Source organism: Miniopterus schreibersii, assembly GCF_964146895.1.
Source record: "Miniopterus schreibersii genome assembly, chromosome: 1".
Lineage (NCBI taxonomy): Eukaryota > Metazoa > Chordata > Mammalia > Chiroptera > Miniopteridae > Miniopterus > Miniopterus schreibersii.
Window position 1 is genome coordinate 176,982,187 of NC_138101.1, and position 18,606 is coordinate 177,000,792.

At 38.6% G+C, this 18,606-nt stretch overlaps 1 protein-coding gene across 6 annotated transcripts in view; it reads left to right on the forward strand.

Moving 5' to 3' along the window:
* The window catches only part of RAD51B (RAD51 paralog B), a 550,373-nt gene that overhangs the window by 9,116 nt on the left and 522,651 nt on the right, over positions 1–18,606 (forward strand). For all 6 annotated transcript variants that reach the window (XM_081121112.1, XM_081121113.1, XM_081121114.1 and 3 more), the window contains 2 exons: positions 11,968–12,104; positions 17,807–17,926. In XM_081121112.1, coding sequence (XP_080977238.1) covers positions 11,968–12,104; positions 17,807–17,926 — 257 coding nt within the window. The remainder of the gene's footprint in view (positions 1–11,967; positions 12,105–17,806; positions 17,927–18,606) is intronic.

Here is an 18,606-nt window from a genome sequence, read left to right on the forward strand (position 1 = left end):
CTGGTGTTGACAGGGGGTCATAGTTCCTTCCCAGGTGGGCTCTCCATGGGCTGCTTGAGTCCTCTCATGACATGAGGGCTGACTTGCAACAGTTGGATGAATGATCCAAAAGAAGGCAAGATGGAAGTGGTGATGCCTTTGATGATTTAACTGTGGAAGTTACACATCATCACTTCTGCCATGTTGTCTTCATTTGAAATGAGCCAGTAAGTCCAGCCCATGTTCAAGGAAAGAGAATTAGGCTCTACCCTTTGAAAGAAGAAGTGTCAAGAAAGAATTTGAAGACATTTAAAAACCACCACAGTTCTTTTCCTTGAAAACTACATTGGTGTGCTCAGTGGTACTGATTTGGTGAATCGATAGACTATATTTTCCAATACACTGCTGAGGGACTTCTTGCCTGAGAGTTCCAGGAATATAGATACTTGAAACAAACTTCTAAACACGAGCAGACTCTTACATTATGATAATCATAAATTTTACTGTAAATTTTCCCCCAGAAAGATCTAAAACCCTGTTTTAGATAATAAACCTTATTTTATGTCTTTGAAGAAAGATTTAAAAATGTGTGTGCACTATGCCTAGTATTTGCCTATTAGGTAGCTTGTATGAATGAATGAATGAATGAATGAATGAATGAATGAATGAATGAATGAATGAATGAATGAAGTTATCCTTAAAAAAAATTAGCCCGGCCAGCGTGGCTCAGCGGTTGAGCATCAACCTATGATCCAGGAGATTTTGGGTCAATTCCTGGTCAGTTCACATGCCTGGGTTGCAGGCTTGATCCCAAGTAGGGGGCGTGCGGGAGGCAGCCAATCAATGACTCTCATCATTGATATTGCTCTCTCCCTTTCCCTTCAATAAAGATATATTTATTGAAATCAATAGAGACATAGTTAAAAGCAAACAAATTTAGAACCTGCAGTTGCAGAGTACTACCACCAGATGGTGCCAGAATCCTGTTTTATATAATCTTTTTGTCATTTAGCTGGACCTTTACTCAAATAAGTTTATAACAATAGTGATCCACAGTTATAAATTTATTTAAATAACAAAAAATTGAACATCAGGAAGATTAACAACTACTTTTTTTTTTTTTAAACCTCACTTGAGGATATTTTTTCCATTGCTTTTCAGAGAGAATGGAAGGGGGAGAGAGAGAGAGACAGAAACATCAATGTGAGAGAGACACATTGATTGGTTGCCTCTCACATGTGCCTGGACTGGGCTGGGGATCGAGCCTGCAAATGAGGTACATGCCCTTGGCCAGAATCGAACCCTGGGACCTTTCAGCCCGTAGGCCAGCTCTCTAACCACTGAGCCAAACAGGCTAGGGCACTACTTCTTACTTTTTAAGTTTTAGAGTAATTTTCAATATTTTCACTTACTTTTTATTAATTCTTTTTGAATCTAAGTGGTAGTTACAAGCCATTTAAGTGTTTCATCATGAGCTACTTGGCTGAATTGGAATATAAATCTCTGACTGTTTATTAGTGGCAAATTCTCTACTTTCTGTTTCAGCTACAGGTAACCTTTTCAATCTTCTTGGGATTTTCAGCCGAATACAGGGAGTATCTCTGTGTATTTATTAAAAAACAAAATTTTAATATTTATTTTATGTATACATAATTAAGTATATCTTGCAAGTGTAAGTTGTGAACTCCTATGAGCCCAATACCCAGTATAAGAACCAGAGCAATACCAAAACCATTGAAACTGACTGTAGTCTCCTCCCTGATCTTTGGCCTTCTGTTAGGAGGTAACCTCTATCCTGAATTTCTACCATTCCTCTACTTTTCCTCCCTGTAGTTTCTGATAACCTTTACCACCTATGTACACAAGAGATATATCATTGTATTTAGTTTTGTGTAGTTTTGAGCTCTATTAAATCATATATTTGTGGTCAAATCCTATCATATCTCTTCCATCTGCTTCTTTCACTTAGTATTGTTTTCTAATATTTATCCATGTTGTTGCCGGTAGCAAGAGTACAATTCACTGTTGTATCATATTCCATTTTGAAAGTAGGCTATAATTCATTTACCCCTTCTCTTGTGAGTGAACATATTGGTTTCTTCCCACTTGCTACTAATGTAAACAGGTTCTGTGAAACTGTTACATATGTCTCCTGGATCACATGTACAGGTATTTCTTTAGGACAGGGATTGGCAAACTACTTACTGCCCAGTGGTAAGATTTGGCTCACTGCCTGTTTTTGTAAATTAAGTTTTATTGTAACACAGCTATGTTCATTTGTTTACATTTTGTCTGTGGCTACAAGGTAGAGTTGAGTTAGTTGTGACAGAGACATCATGGTCTACAAAGCCTAAAATATTACTATCTGGCCCCTATCTAGGATATCTACTTTGGAGTGATTTGCTGCTTATAGGGTATGTGCATGTGTAACTTTGCAGAATCAGTGCAAATTGTTTTTCTGAGTGGTTGTGACTGTTTACATTCCTACGAGCGGATGTGCACAAATTCCTCTTGCTCCAAATTGTCTTGTCTTGGTATTATCAGACTTCTTAACTTCTGCCCATCTTTGTGATCTTAGTTTTCATTTTCCTGATTTCTAGTGAGCTTAAATATCTTTTCATAAGTCATTTGACTATTTAAAAACATAATTTTATTACGGTACAATTTAAGTACTTTAAAATTCAACCATTGTAACTATATAATTCAATTAGTAAATTTATATTAAATCATCACCACAATCCAGTTTTAGAACATTTCCGTCATCCTAAAATGTTCCCTTGTGCCCATTTGTAGTTAGTCTCTGCTTCCATCCTTAGCCTTAGGCACCCCAGCTTTGTGTCTTAATAAATTTGCCTTTTCTAAACATTTCATATAAATTGAATCATATAATGTGTAGTCTTTTGTATCTGGTTTCTCTCACATAGCATGCTATTTTTAGATTCATCACTCTTGTTACATGTATTAGTAATTTTTTCTTTTAAGAGTTGAAAAGTATTCTATTGTATGGCTATGGCATATTTTGTTTATCCCCTCATTAGTTGATGGACACTTGGGTTGTTTCCAGTTTTTGTCTATCAGGAGTAATGCTACTGTGAACATTCACAGACATGTCTTTGTGTGAACATAGGTTTTTATTTCTCTTGGGTGGACTCCTAGGAATAGAATGGCTAGGTCATATGATAGATGTGTGTTTAATATTTAAGAAACTGTCAGACTGCTTTCCAAAGAGGCTGTACCATTTTACATTCTCACCAGCAGTACATGATGGTGGTTTCTCCACATCCTTACCAAGACAGTAAAATCTTCTTGATTTTATCTAGTCTAGCGGGTGTGCAGTTGTGTTTCATTGTGGCTTTAATTTGCATTTTTCTGATGACTAATGATACTGAACACCTAGTCATGTGCTTATTGGCCATTTATACACTTTCTTTAGTGAAATGTCTATTCAAATCTTTTGCGTATGTTTTTAATTGGTTATTAATTTTGTTATTGAGTTATAAAAGTCCTTTATATATTCTGGGTATATAAAGTCCTTTACCAGATATATGATTTGCAGTTATTTTCTTCCAGTCTCCAGTCTCTGGCTTGTTTCTTCATTTTCTTAGTGGTAGCTCTCAAACTTTAAAATTTTGGTGTCGTCCAGTCTATCAGATCAGCCTGTTAAAATAGTCCATTATATTGTCGAGTTGACAAGTTTACTTGTAGTTCTATTATTTTTTACTTTATATATTTTGAGCTATTTTATTATGTTAATTAACACATTTGGAATCATCCTATATTCCTGGAGACCTGAACCATGTGCTATGGTTCTTCTGTGTAGCACGTGCCACCATGACGGTTTTGCTGTTTGTGTAATTAGTTAATGTATATCTTCCTCATTGGACAACAAATTCCAAGTAGGCAGGGATTATGTCTTTTTCTTCTTATTACATCCACAGTATTGTGACATGAAGAAGGTACTTAATAACCATTAGTTGAATGAAAGAATTTGTTTGCATTTATTTATTTATTTTTTGGCGCTTACATGGTGTTTGTTTACTATAATGCTTTGGTTCCTGCTGCCTCTCTTACACTTTCCCCTTTGATCTTGGAATAACCTAAACTTTGGGAACTTCTGATGTTATTGCTATTGCAGGGGAGAGTATTTATTTTACAGTGTTATTTTCATTCGCGTGCCATTTGTTTTTTAAAATCATTGAAATAGTATATTTAAGGAATATGATTTTTCTACTTAATTGATTTTTTATTAATGAACATCAGTGATTCTTTTACTTTAGGAGTGTTTTTCTTATGTTTTTAAAGTTGTACATCTCCAGTGTCTACATATCTACGTACTTAAATATTATTTTTGTTGTATGTTGCTGTTTAACACATCATTTCAAAGCTTAGTGCCTAAAAACAACAATAACTATTTCTCTCACAGTGTCTATGAGTCAGAAATTCAGGAGCAGCTCTGCTAGGTGTTTCCAGTTACGGTCTCATGAGATTATAGTCACGATACTGGCTGAGGCAGCAGTCTTCTGAAAACGTGACCAGGCGGGGGGGTGCTTTCCAGGTGGCTTCCACGTGTGGCTGGGAGGTTGGTCCTGACTGACAGCAGGGGACTCATTTGTTGGCTCCATGAACCTCTCCACAAAGCTGCTTGAATGTCTTTATGATATGGCAGCTACTTTCTCTAGAATTGGTGATCTAAGAAAACAAAGTGGAAATGACTCAGTCTTTTATGACTTAGCCTTGAAGTTACAGACCATCACTTCTGCTGAATTTTGTTATTCACAGGCACGTACCCGCTACAGTGTGGGAGGGCGTGGGTTCCAAAGTCAGGATCGCAGGGGCCTTCCTAGAGGCTGGCTATCACCCTGCATGCGTGTTTATATATGTCTGTGCATATATGTGTATGTGCATGAGCATGTGTGTGTTTAATTTATTGCCCCTCTCTTCCTTGAGACTTTGTGGTAGGCAGAATTTCTAACATGTCCTTCCACATATGTTCTGCTGTGGTCCCCGGAACCTGTGAATATGATGAGATGTCATTCCCACGATTATGGTGTGTTATATGGCACGACTGACTATAAGATAGGGGGAGATTATTCCAATTTGAGCCCATGAGCCCTTAAGAGCAGTGAGCTTTCTCTGGCTAAAGGAGAAGGGAAAGCCAGAAGGATTCAAAACCTGAGGATCCAAAACATGAAGGTGGAAGCAGCCCTGTGGGAAGGAATGTAGGTGGCCTCTGGAAGCAGTGAGCAGCCTTCAAATGACAGCCAAAGGGAAACAGGGAGCTCAGACCCACAACCTCAGAGAAGTGGGTTTTGCCAGCCACCTGAACGAGCTTGGAAGGCGATACCCTACCCCCACTCCCCCAGCCCCAGACAGGAACTTAGCTGACATTTTGATTTTGGCCTTGTGAGACGGAGCCGCGAGCCCAGGCCAGCCCGTCAGGACTGCCAACCTACAGAACCGAGGTAATAAACGGCGCTGTTTCAAACTGTCACCATTGTGGTCATTTGTTACATAGCGATAGAGAACTAGTACAGATACCGATGGAGTTGTCTAATGAGTTGCTTTGTGTGAGCTTTGTTTCTGGCCAAGAGGTCAAGTCTAGAGTCCCGGAGATCAGGCCGAAGGCAGGCCTGGCGGTGGTGAGGGACCAGGCCGCCGGCTGAGTCAGCGTAGAGTGGCCTGGAGATGACTGAGGGGGAGACTAAACCCGGAACACTCTGCTGTCATTTGTATGGCTGCTCGTTGTTGACGCTGACTTTGAAATCCCCTAATTTATTTATCACTGGTTTTGATTTGTATGAACTTCACCAAATCTGTGTATATTCACTTTCGGCACCAAGATTAAACATGGAGCTGGGGAGGTGCTGCTCCGCCAAAAGCAGAAGCAGCGGGGGAGAAATCCAGTCACTGATGGGAGTGACCCAGGGGTGCATCCCCTTCCCTGAGAGCACCCCGTTCCTCACTGTGGACTATACAAGCAGATCATGCTGCATCTGCTATAACTGAGGATTGGTGGCAAAGATACATTTGAAGTTTAAGTTACGTGGAGATCAAACCCTGTGATCTCGTCGTAGGAGGGTGACAGAGATCAGGCCAGTGTTTCCCAGTCCCTTTTTCATTACTGCCCCCTAAGGAGCTTTATAGACTTTTTTCCCTTAATCACCCCCACCAGGAGATTTGAATACCACACATACACTGTATGTCAGTTTATGTGCTTTATACATAAACAAAGTAAAATTAGCCCCTCCCCAGTAAAAACCAAACTTCTTCCTTGGGTTAATATCACCCCTGCTGAGAGTACATGACAAAGATGCTAATGTGATTAGGAAACTTGAAGATTGTATTTAAGGGGATCATCAAAAAAAGTATTTTCATATTGTAATCCAGAGATTACAGCCCTGGAGAACTGGCCCAAACTCAAGAGGTGGACCGTCTGCGCATCTTAGCTTAAGAGTGCCTCTGGAGGAGTAAACCGGGGAAGCACCGCCAAGCTTTGTAGCAGCCAAGAGTCGTGGTTAGATCCTTGCTCGTCTAAGGGATGAGAAACAGTGGAGCACGTTTCTAGTTACTTGTGTTTCTTTGCTTTGTTCACGATTGCAGGAGACCTGGTGATCTCCTTGGGTGGGGCAGTTTTGCTTTGGAAATGACTGTCCCGTCCCAAAAAGGTAGAGGCAAGATAACAGAGTCCTATTTTGGCATCTCAGTCTTTCCTTGGAACAGTTGACTATGACAGATCTCTTTCTTTCTCACTGGCAGAGTTAACTGTGGCCTACAGGATCACAGGGGTTGCAAACTCAGATGCCTACAAGGGCCAGTCATGTAAAGAAATGCATAAACAGTGAAGTGTCGGACATACCTGTTTTATTAGTCAGTTTTGGTTGCTTAAACTGCTTACAACAACAGCAAAATTTATTTTTCTTGCTCATAGGTCTGCAGGTCGGTCAAGGTGGGTCTCGTCTCCTTCAGGCTGCAGTCAGGTTCAGGTCATCTCTATGTACAAAAGCAGCAGCAGGAAAACTAGGGAGAGATTTCTAACTGGCCTTCCTTGACTGTCATCTGCTACCCAGTGTTCTGAAAGGCTGGACAGTCTGGCCTCTGTCCTAATGTAGAAGTTTAGCACATGTGCTTGATTGGATTATAGTTCCCAATTTTTCACTCACTTGCTGATTTAACATCTTTCTCCGTAAAGGGTTTGCAGAGTCTTTCATATGGCACGTGTTGATTGCTTGTTAAACAAATGATTATATCCCTTAATAGTGTTCAGTATTTATTTTTGCTGTGAAACTTGGGGTCCTTGTCATTTCCATGTCCTCCTGCTTTCTTCCTGACTTGTTCCCCTGCCTTTTCTTTTCCCCTCCCTTCCCTTTCACTTTAAAAACAGCAGTTGTCAGTATGAAATAAGAGGGACTGGTGGAGAGAAAATCTTCCACATGTTGATGTAAAGTAATTTAAGATCAGTGTTTTTGTTACAAGGCAACGTGCTACCTGAGATCGTTAGCTTTTTATTTGTTTGTTTTGTGTTTTAGGATTTAGAGAGTTAGTTATTTTTAAAATGAATTCTATAGGTCTGAAGACCTAATCATATTTCTACATAATTGTAGAGCAAATGGAGACAAATAGTTAGATGCTGGCTGGGGGCTGGAGGTTTGGGGTGGTTGTTAAAGAAAAAAAAGAAGTTTTCATATGCTTTTTTCTTAGATCAGAACCAGGCAGTCCTTAAATTGTCTTCTGCAAAGTACTGGGTTGGAAGGTGGCCCCATCCTGAATGTGGGGAGAATGAACTTGGTGAGAGTTTAGGTTCTAACAGGTCTGGGTTTCACATTCATCTCAAACATTTAATCTCATTTAAGATTAAAAGGACTAGGCTTCATTTTTACTCTAGTACAATTAGACTTTCTTTTCTTAGGAATAATTCTCTTTCCTCTTTAAACAGTTATTAAGCCAATTAAACCAATTATTAATACTCTGTATTTGCTTGTTGATATTTGAGTGATCTTCACTACTGGTTGTTTTCTTCCAGTTCTTTTACATTTCTCAGGCAGTGTTGAAATGCAGGCTCTAACTATCTGAAGCTAATTGTATTTTACTGGTGTCTTCTGTGTGTAAATGTTGTATTCATTCTGAGTTTCCAAGAGGCAAATAACTTAGACTATTCTGGTTTGGCATGTTCTCTCTTTCTAACCACATTGGGGCTGAACCTGGGAACTGAACACAACTTGAAATTTTGTGGTTTGGCTGCTAGAGTTCTGAGCTAAACTATCTGAAGCTCAAAATTATTAATGTTGAAATGTTTTAACCTACTAAGTAAACCTGAAAAAATAATGAAATTTAACTTTTATCTAGATGTCAGATGTGTGAAGAGCGCTTAGAGATGGTATCAGTGTTGTTAATTTATAAAAACCTGTCTGGTAAAGCATAGCATTTCTGTCGTACTCTATAATGAGATGGGGAGTGACTATGAAATTCATCTGAGTTATGAGAACTTCTTTGGCTGTCTCCCAGCAAAGACTGTAAAAGAGTTATTGAATTTAAAGATGAGTGAAGCATTTTTTTAAAATGAAAAGGCAAGATATGTCAAATTTGCCGACCTTTTCTTTATGACAAGGGGCTATGTTACATACTTCAAGGTAGATTAAAAACCAATCAACCAGCCCTGGCCAGTGTGGCTCAGTTGGCTGGGCATCGTCCAGTGCACCGAAAGGTTGCCGGTTCCATTTGGGGGTCAGGGCACATGCCTGGGTTGCCAGCTCCATCCCTGGTAGGCAGTGTGCAGGAGGCAGCCGATCGATGTTTCTCTCTCCCCCTCTCCTTTTCTTTCTCTAAAAATCAATAAACTATTAAAAACAACAACAAAACAACCAACCAATGGAATACTCTTACTCCATCCCTTGAAAGTAAAGGTGACGTTTTAACAAAGAGTGAGAAAGTAATTGCCTTTTTAAAGACAGAGACTAAAATACAGAGAAAGTTGGGTTTTTTTTTATGTACCTGCTTGGAAATGTTTCTTTTGTAATGTGATTTTCGGTATAAGAGATATGTGTGTCTAGTGAAAACTTTGCTATTTGCACACTGCAGAAAACTTGTAATAATATTTCCTATACTGTTGAAAATCTTCCAGTAGTTTCAGTTGATTTTTAAACCAATTGTTAAAAATGTAAAAATGCAGTATCTTTTGATTTTGCAAGAACAATTGATAGGAGAGAAGACAGAAATTTATTAGCCAAAATTCAACAAAAACTAACTGATGGAATTTATTGAAAAATGAAAATACTGATTTAGTAAGGACAAAAGCATACATTACTTTAATGTCAGTCCTTGCATTTTTGCAGTTATCCCTTACTCTACTGTATAGCCATTACAATTAAGTGCTGAAATAAGCAGAACTTAGGACCTGACATTTCAGTCACTGAATTACAAAATATTTAAGTCAATATTTAATACAATTTCATTTATTTTTATTATTATCATTCCTCCACTAAAAGTATTAATAAGTTTTTATGAGCATGAAAAGACCTGTACAACTGTTGGCGGTGAGACAGCACCAGGTGTTAGACTGGTGGAGTCAGACCAGACCTTGGTACTTGAGTTCTGGCTAAGAAAGAACTCAGAGTTGAGACTAAAACTACAAAAGAAAATTTATTTAGAAAGTCACAGAGGGTAGAAGAAGTGAATTGTAGAAGAAATGGGCTCAGGAAACAAGTTACAGAGGCAAAAGAAGGATCCTTGGAGCTCAGGAGAAAGAGAGAGGCAAAGAAAATGCACCTGAGGGAGGGGCTGGGGAGAGGCTTGGGTGACCTCCATAGAGAGAGTTGCATTGGGTTTTTCCATAGATACAGTCGCTTTGGGTTCTTCATCTTGAAGGCTGTTATCTGCTCTCCAAAGGCACCAAAGGCAGGGATTTCTGGGACGCCCCGGGGAGGATCTCAATGGAACATTCATCAGCTTTCCAAGTGTGTTCCCTTAAGGTCATGGTTTCCACTGATTGTTTGGCACTAGGAGAGGGGGGCATTAGTCATTGCATCTAGTCCTTATGTCAGCCATGGCCTCCCTCTGTCTGGTTTTGCTGCTTTTCTGGGCCTGGAGCTGAAACACAACTGCAGCCTAGATGTCATCCCTGGGGGTTAATGCTTAAGGGAGTGGTCATGCAGGGGCCCATGTGGGAGTCACATGAGGCCACTCTTCAGTCCCTTTGTCTTTCTCCAAGGAAAGGTCAGAGAGGGTTCGAACCACAGGACAGATATGAAAGGTCAGGGGGTTTAAACCACATGATCAGTGATATGCTAGGGAAGGAAAGGTCACCCTGTGGGCAAGGTCCTTGTTTTCCCAGTTTTGTCTGTTGCTAGGCACCCGAGGCTTTCCTCCCTGGTGACCCTCTGTACCTGGCCCATCATTTTTTGCTCTGCTCCTGTCTGTCTAACTGCCTTCCGCACAACGAAGATATGAAACTATTTTTAATGCTTGTAATCTTTTATTTTTTAAATCCCTATTTTATGTATGTTCTATACCATATAGAACATATTAATAAAATAGTATGTATATAACAAATATGCATATATTGGAGGACCATACTAAATTTTTGTTTGTTTGGTTGTTTGGTTTGGTTTGTCAGAGTATGAATCAAATAAGTTTGGAGACCCCTTTTCACTGATCACTCATTATCTGGCAAACTATTATTGGTAGTAGCAACTATTTTTTCTTAAATGTAAATCACAATTTTTGAGATTATAAATCAGCACATAGTTTTTAACTTGTGAGCTTTTGTTTTTTAATATGGAGCCTTGATAAAAGAAGTTTAGCTTTAGTCTAAATTCCAAAACAGTGGTTCTCAAAAGTGTAGAGCAGCATTAGCATCACCTAGGAACTTACTAGAAATATAAATTTTCAGGCCACATCTCAGACCTACTAAACCAGAGATGCTGGTTGACAAGGTAGCCAGGTAATTCTAATGCTCACTCAAGTTTGAGAATCACTGGCCTTAATGATTTAGACTCATGGGTCATCTCTTCTTTCTACCTCATGATGTATCTGAGACAGTTTCTTTATATCTATAGTATGTCTCAGTTTTAGTTCAGACCTTTTTCATCTCTACCTGAGATTTTCTTATCTTCTTCCCTCCTCCTTTCCCTCTTCCTATTGAGAAACATTCATTATTTGTGTCATTTTCACAAAAAGGATAGTGTTTTGGTTCTTAAATTTTGGATGCCACAGCCAATGTGACATATGTTTAAAGGGAATATTTTTAACATATTCAAATAGTATTTGTTAACTACTTCCAGTTGGGCTGGAATATACATGTGATTAATTTCCTATTTTTGCCATCTATATTGTCTTGATTTCAAATTTTATAACCTTGAAATACTTCTCTACCAACTAACGTTTCAAAACATACATCTCAAAGTATGAATCTCTTAGATTCAACAGTTGTTGAATTTTGTTACATTTGCTTTATCTCTCTTTCTACACACACACACACACACACACACACACTTTTTTGCTGAACCATTTGATAGTAAATTGTATACATCACACCCCTGGTACTTTTACTCCTAAGAATAAAGATCAAAGTAGCTTTTAAGGGGAGTAGCACAAAATTGTTCTGAGAGGCCAATTCATAGCAAATCTTAAACCAATTATTAAAGCCTCTTAAATATTTTCAAGATCTTTCTATAAATGTCTTAATGAGGAAAAGGTATAGAACTACAAGTTGTGAATGTATAAATGAATCCACCAGCCTTTCTTAACCAAGGTTTTTCCCATGAACTAGAGCACAAGGGATGACTTGATGACTACTCTCTCATTTCTCCCAAGGTTGGCCCATAGCCAGTACCAATCCAGCTGCATAGGGGAGAAGTTAATTCATTATATACGGTGGACATCTCTGGGAATCTAGCTTAGCTGGACAGTGTTTGTGGCAAGTTCTTAAAGGATTTTGCTTTGACTAGCTTGTTATGTTTACACAAATAACTTAAATTTTTTTTTTTTTTTTAGATTACAGGCCCACCAGGTTGTGGAAAAACTCAGTTTTGTATAATGATGAGTGTTTTGGCCACCTTACCCACCAGCATGGGAGGATTGGGAGGAGCTGTTGTGTACATTGACACAGAATCAGCATTTAGTGCTGAAAGGTAGGAGATTTTGTTGTTTTCCATGATAATTCTTTAGTTTTGTAACTTATATATACATGTAACATTTTCAGATAGGTTAACATTTTCTTTTTTGGGGGGGAACACCAAATGCTAGGTACTGTTTTAAAGAAATTTGCCTTTTCACATTGACAGAGGGAGTAGTTATCTATTCTATTCCTTTATTGGTTTAAGTGGGGCTCCTGGGTAAGGTGTGTTTTGCAGAAAGTCAGGAAGAAAGAAGTTCAAGAAAGATGGAGAATTGTAAGTGGAAAATGGGGAAGAGGGAAAATTAATAAGAAAGACAGAGGTAAGCTACTTTGTAACTAATTTCTAGTTGGAAGTAAAATATTAGTGAATGGAAAAATTGCAAATTTCAAAACATTTTATTGATTGAGAAGTATTTCACTTTGATCTTTGAAATAGTATGGTATTCATTCTAAGAAACACACTGATAGTAAGGGTATCTCTGCTTGGAAAGAAAAGGTTTCCTTGGTTTGAAAAGGACCTTTAACCATTCTGTGGGAGAGGCATTGAGTCATTTGTGTTTTTGTACACACCTGACAGTAAGTCTGGTCGTCATCCTTCCCTGCTCTGATTGCTGTGTATAAGCAGGAGAGCTTGTTCATCTAAAGACTGATTCTATTCAATCACACGAGTGAAGGTATAGTTTAGGTGTGGTCCTTTGAATCCTTCCCTCATTAGGTCATTATGAATCAGGTCTCTCCCTTATTTCTCCCAAGGAATACTGTTTAAATCAAAGCATATTCCCTGACCAGATACGTTCCAAATGGATTATTTTGCCTAAGAGTTTATTTGCTCTGTTCTACATCTCTTGGTTATCTATTCTTTCTAAGTATGTGGCACTGGTTTGTCAGCAGTTTGAGTTTGTGTTATATCTTTGTATCTTCAAAGCCAAATCCAATGACTGACACATAAAACTTTGCAGATAATAGATAATAGTATAGCCTGGTGTTAAACCCTCGGGTACTCAGGCACTGCCTTGGGGAGAGGGAATGCTAAGCAGACAGAGTTCTGAATGAGTCAGAAAATAGTCTGTTTTTATTTGTTTAACCTATTGGGCTTATAAAGATCTGACATAGTCTTAGATGCTATTCTTTTGTGTATACCTGAGAGTATGAATGAATAGATTAATCTAGTGATCAGTTTATGGAAAATTGGGCAACCATGAGAATTCCAGGATACATGAATTGGATGAATACTATATCATTCCTATTGGAGATAATTAGAAAAAGATGGACCTGGAGGTTAAGATAAAAAACCCCAGTAAATATTCCAAATTGAAAAGAAAAAGGAAGCTAATATGGATGGTAAATAGTAATAGAGGTTTCAAAGTAAAACTTTGGGAGCAATAAAATGGGATAAAGGAAAATAAAGCTGAGTCTTATACCACAAATAGACATGTGAGGAAAACAGGGATCTGGGGAAGGAAGAGGTGGGACCTAGGACCCTGGAAGGGAACCTGAGGAAGTAGGATATAGAGTTGGACTATTGTGAGGTAGAAGTAGACATTCTTGACTTGTCATGAAATTAGAAAAGCTTTGAAACCTAGGAAGAAGATGTAGCCAAAAGGGGAGGGAGACAATCAAATAATCACAAAAATATGAAACTATAACAATCATAACTAAGCACGCACAGGGGAGGTGTGTGTTGGACTGTGTGATACTGTATGGAAGCAGTGGCCGTGCTTAAGCCCAAAGGAGCTGCTGTACTTCGTGTGCATGTCACTTCTGAGGGTGGCAAGTACTCCAAAGCCAGGGCCCTTTTGTTCTTGCCAAACTATTTAAGGTGTCATTCTTTCCGAATCAGTGTAGCTAGAGGGAGGCTTAGAGGGGTAGTTGCCAGCCATGACTTTGGCTGATTCTGAAGGCAGTACCAGTGTGGCCTTAGTTACCTCTTTGCTAGTTGGTACAAAACCAGGATCTTTGACCCAGGGGTCAAGGGGAGATAAATTCCTTCTTACCATTTTTTAGATGGTTTCATGAGTCTGGGTAGGTTTTCCTTCGTGCAACTTCAGCTGCCTTATCATTTGCGAATCTAGATAAATTAGTAGGGAGGGAGATCCTGAAGAGTTTCTAGGGTAGAAGATGGAAATTAGAAGTACTTACTATTACTAAAACAAAACTTTGGAACTTTCTGGAATCTTTAAGGAACTGATAGATTCACATTATTATGTTTAGTAATCCCACAATGCTGAGCAAGTACATGTTGAATTAATGAACAGGAAAATATTACATCTGTACAAGGAGCTTTGAAAAACTAAAACTTTCATTTCAGCACATTTATGATGTGATATTTCAATTAGAATTTTGGAAGGACTTTTTTTTTTTTACATTAAGCATATGTTTTGTTTCAAGTTGGCATGTGGTCACTAATGTAAAGCTTTTAACTTTCCATTTATGCAAAAGCTGTGAAGTAGCAGGGAACTAATGACGAAAACCTCGATTCACATCCATCCTCCACTTCAGTGAATGGTTCATTCCGCTCTTCCACGTGCTGGCCAGTTAGTCCAGAAATCCCTGCAGCTCCTCTCTTCAGCCACACTTGGGGTTCAGTTACTTCTAACCACATGAGCTGTTCTCTAAGCCAAGACACCGTCACCTCCTATCTGGACTAGTGTGCCGGCTGATCTTGCCTGCACCCTTGCCCATCTTCAGCCTCTTCTGCATTTGGTAGCTAGAGTGATTCTTTAAAAAGGAAAAAAAGAGGTCATGTCCGTCCTGCTCCTGTGCTTTTGCTAAATAAAATCCAGACAAAACCTGCAGACCTAAGGATCTTGTGTGGTTTTGGCCCTTGGCTAGCCCTCTGACCTTATTTCTTCTTATTTGCCCTCTTGCTCCCCGTGTTTCAGCTGCATTAGCCTCCTTATTATTTGTCCAGTGCCTCAGGCATCTCACACCCGGGCTTTTGCACTTGTTATAACTCTCTCTTCTTGTGTACTCTTCCACTGGATAGCGACATGGTTCATTTTTTTCATCTCCCTTAAACTGTTGCTCAAATGCCACCTTACTGAAGAGGCTTTCCCAGACCACCTTACACAAAATGGCACTGCTTCCACCTGTTGCAGTCTGTCCCCTCATCCACATTCACGTCTTTAGAGCATTTATTATCTGATGAATGATATACTACCTTTCTTTGTCTCTCTCAGTAGAATGTAAGTTCCAGGAAGGAAGGATTGGTGGTGGTGGTTGTTCACTGCCATCAGTGTAGCCCCTACAACAGTGCCTGGCATATAATAGGTTCTCAATAAATATTTGTTGAATGAGTGAATCTTAAGTGCATCCTTTGAAAGGAATACTTTATATAAAAAAGATGTCCACTAGATGGCATTGCTTTCAAACTTTATGTAATTAATGTCTGGGTCAAAAAAGATAGGTTCTTTTCTGTTGCTTGCTCCAAACAAAACAGATCTTTGTGATGAAAATTATCATGAGAAATTGCTATGATTAATGTGAGGCATATAGAAAGCTACATTCATATTTGGTTTTTGATTTATATATTTTTAGATATCTTTTCTAAAATAAGAAAAAAACATTTAGAGAAACTTAGCATATTGGTATGTAAATAACCATTTGATATAATTCTTTAGTCTGGTAACTATAGTTATTATTTTTATCTCTGTGCACAGTTCCTAAGTTTGTCAGGTTATTGACCCTAAATTAGTCTAAGCTCATTAAGCTTGACCTTAAAGGCACCACCATCCCATTGAACCTTTTGGCAAAAACCCTGTATGATTTTATTTCCCTCCTGCCATTTCTAATGGTTATTAAAGTCAGTAAGGCTCTTTTAGTTTATTTCATACTAAACCAGATAAACTGTGCATTTTTAGGATGGAAAGAAAGAAAATACTCCCATTGCCTAGTAATGGAGTAATATCTAGAAGTAAATTTTGTCATCGGCAAGAGCTGTGGCTTCTGTATTTCATGGTGTTAGAGATATTACCACCGACCCTGCTCTCCACCAAAACCTTGGGGAAGGAAGAGAGCATGATAACTCTGCATGAAGTTAGCTCACATCCATGCTGTGGCCACCTTCCTCCCGGGGGACATTCATGGAATGAGAGAGTGGTAATAAGTTCCAGAGCCTTTCACCACTTAAGCCACTAGTTGAAATCCAACCTAGTGCTGGAGGCAGAAAATTATTGTCTGTCAGCTATTCAGTTGTTGCCAAGGAGTTAGGTACTCTCTCAATCTGGTTCCTAATCAACTGGGCACCCAAATTTTGAAAAACTTCTATGTTTCTGATGGATGTTGTCATTCCTATTCTATTAAAAATCACTGGGTTCCAAGAGCCAGAGATTTTTAGCTGATTTCTCTGACTAGCACTAAATTCCTAATCAAATAACTATCCTAATCAAAACATTGACACATTTCCCAAGCCCTGCAAGTATACCTGTTCTGCCTTTGCTGCTGCCGTCTATTCTTGCTTTATCACTTACCTCGTTTCCCTTCCCCCCCATTCCTGTGCCTTTCTTAGGGACGTCTCTTGACCAGTCGTTTGATCCATGTCGTCTCACTCTTCATCCACCTTTTAGTACTATTCTTCACTCCTAAAATAACTTCTCCTCTTCCTGTTCAACCTAATGATGCTTATTTCTTTTCAGATTGTTCAAAATATGCTTTAAAAATGTTATTGCCTAGTTTTCTTTAATGTTTCTCTCTCCCTGTTTTAGATTTTTCTCTTTCATTTCTGATTATAGCGTATGTGAGCAGCTTATGTTTATCTATTTAAAGTTCTCAGCCTCCTCTTGGAACTCATTAACTATCTAGAAATGAAAACACTGTTCCTTTGTTTTCTGTGTCTTTAAATGGAACATAAAATATGGGATGGTTTTTGTGTTTCCAGGCCTTTTTCTCAGTCGCCTTTGGGTGATGGTTAAGTATGGGGCTGATAAAGTATCATTTAAATAGGAGACAGTTATACTCAAAGTTTTACACTTTTAAATTTTTAGCCAGAAATATTTGAAATTTCTAATACTGTTCTCCATGTCTTGTACCATTAGTTATGGTAGTTGCATCTGTTTCAATTTGTCACTCTCCCATGCTTGGCCTACCTCATGCATTAGAACTAGATTTGAGGTCAGAATTCAGTGCTTAGAAAATCATTTTTTTATTTACTAAGGGCATATAGGACAACATTCATTTGTGTAGAAAATAATTTTCTGTTTACCAAGTACCTACTGGATAGCATTTATTTTGTATGTATTAAGTTTTAATGGACAAAGCATATCTTTTAGGTCTGAGACATGGAGACTTACTGATATTTGATTATTAGAATAATATTCTATCTTTGTTCAAATATATTTCATTCATGAAAATGCAGGCATTTTGCTCATTTATTAAACATATATTATAGCTACTAGTCAAAATATCAATTATGAAAAAAAATTATTCCCAGAAAGAGAAACTTGAGAGGCATTGTTTCTTGCTGAGCATTAGATGCGATCTGAAAGCCCTTGCTGGTCTCATGCTCTGTCTGCTAGCCTGTCTTAGTGCTTATAAAGCAGGGCTTACATTTCAAGCTTGTATATCAAGCCAGTTTGCTTATACCTGCTCTATTGATACGGCTTTTGTTCTAGTGTTCCTTGTGGCTTATGAGTTTCCTAAGTAAAGTTCATTAGAGGTTCAGCAATGTGGCCTTAAATATTGACTGTTTTCACTTATGCTATTTCCCCCCCCCCATAGACTGGTTGAGATAGCAGAATCTCGTTTCCCTGGATATTTTAACACTGAAGAAAAATTACTTTTGACAAGCAGTAAAGTTCATCTTTATCGGGAACTTAGCTGTGATGAGGTTCTACAAAGGTATGCTGCTTTAGATTTTGGTATTTTCGTAGTACTTTGAAGATTTATATTTTGTTTTTTTTGGATGTTTTTAGTTCCTGAGTGAAAAAAAGTCCCTACATATTAGGTTTATGGGCAATAATTATTTCTGTGTTCTTCTTCATTCACTATGGCCTATTAGTCGAAGTATTTCTTTAAAAATGAAAAAACACACACATCTGAATAAAATGTTTTATATATAATTAATTAAGTGGTATATTAATTATCTGTTGTTTCATTAGCAGCTTAAAACAGAAAACATATATTGCCTCACATAGTTTTGAGGGTTAGGTGTCTGGGAGTGGCTTAGCTAGGTATTTCTGGCTCCTGGTTACGTAAGAGCTTGCAGTCAAACTGTTGACCAGGGCTGTAGTTATCTCAAGGCTCTTGGGGCTGGAGAACTTGGAGAATTCCAAGGTCAGTCATGCAGTTGCTGGAAGGCCTCCCTTCCTTTCCGGACCTTAGCCAGAGGCCTCTGTTCCCCACCATGTGGGTCTCTCCACAGGGCTGTTTACAACACAGTTACTCGCCTCCCCCAGAGCAAGTGGTCTGAGAGAGAGTGGATAGGTGAGAGAGAGTCCACGATGGAAGCGGCACCTTCTAGTCTGCTCTGAGAAGTGACGTACCATCATTTTGTCATATGCTAGTCACACAGACCAACT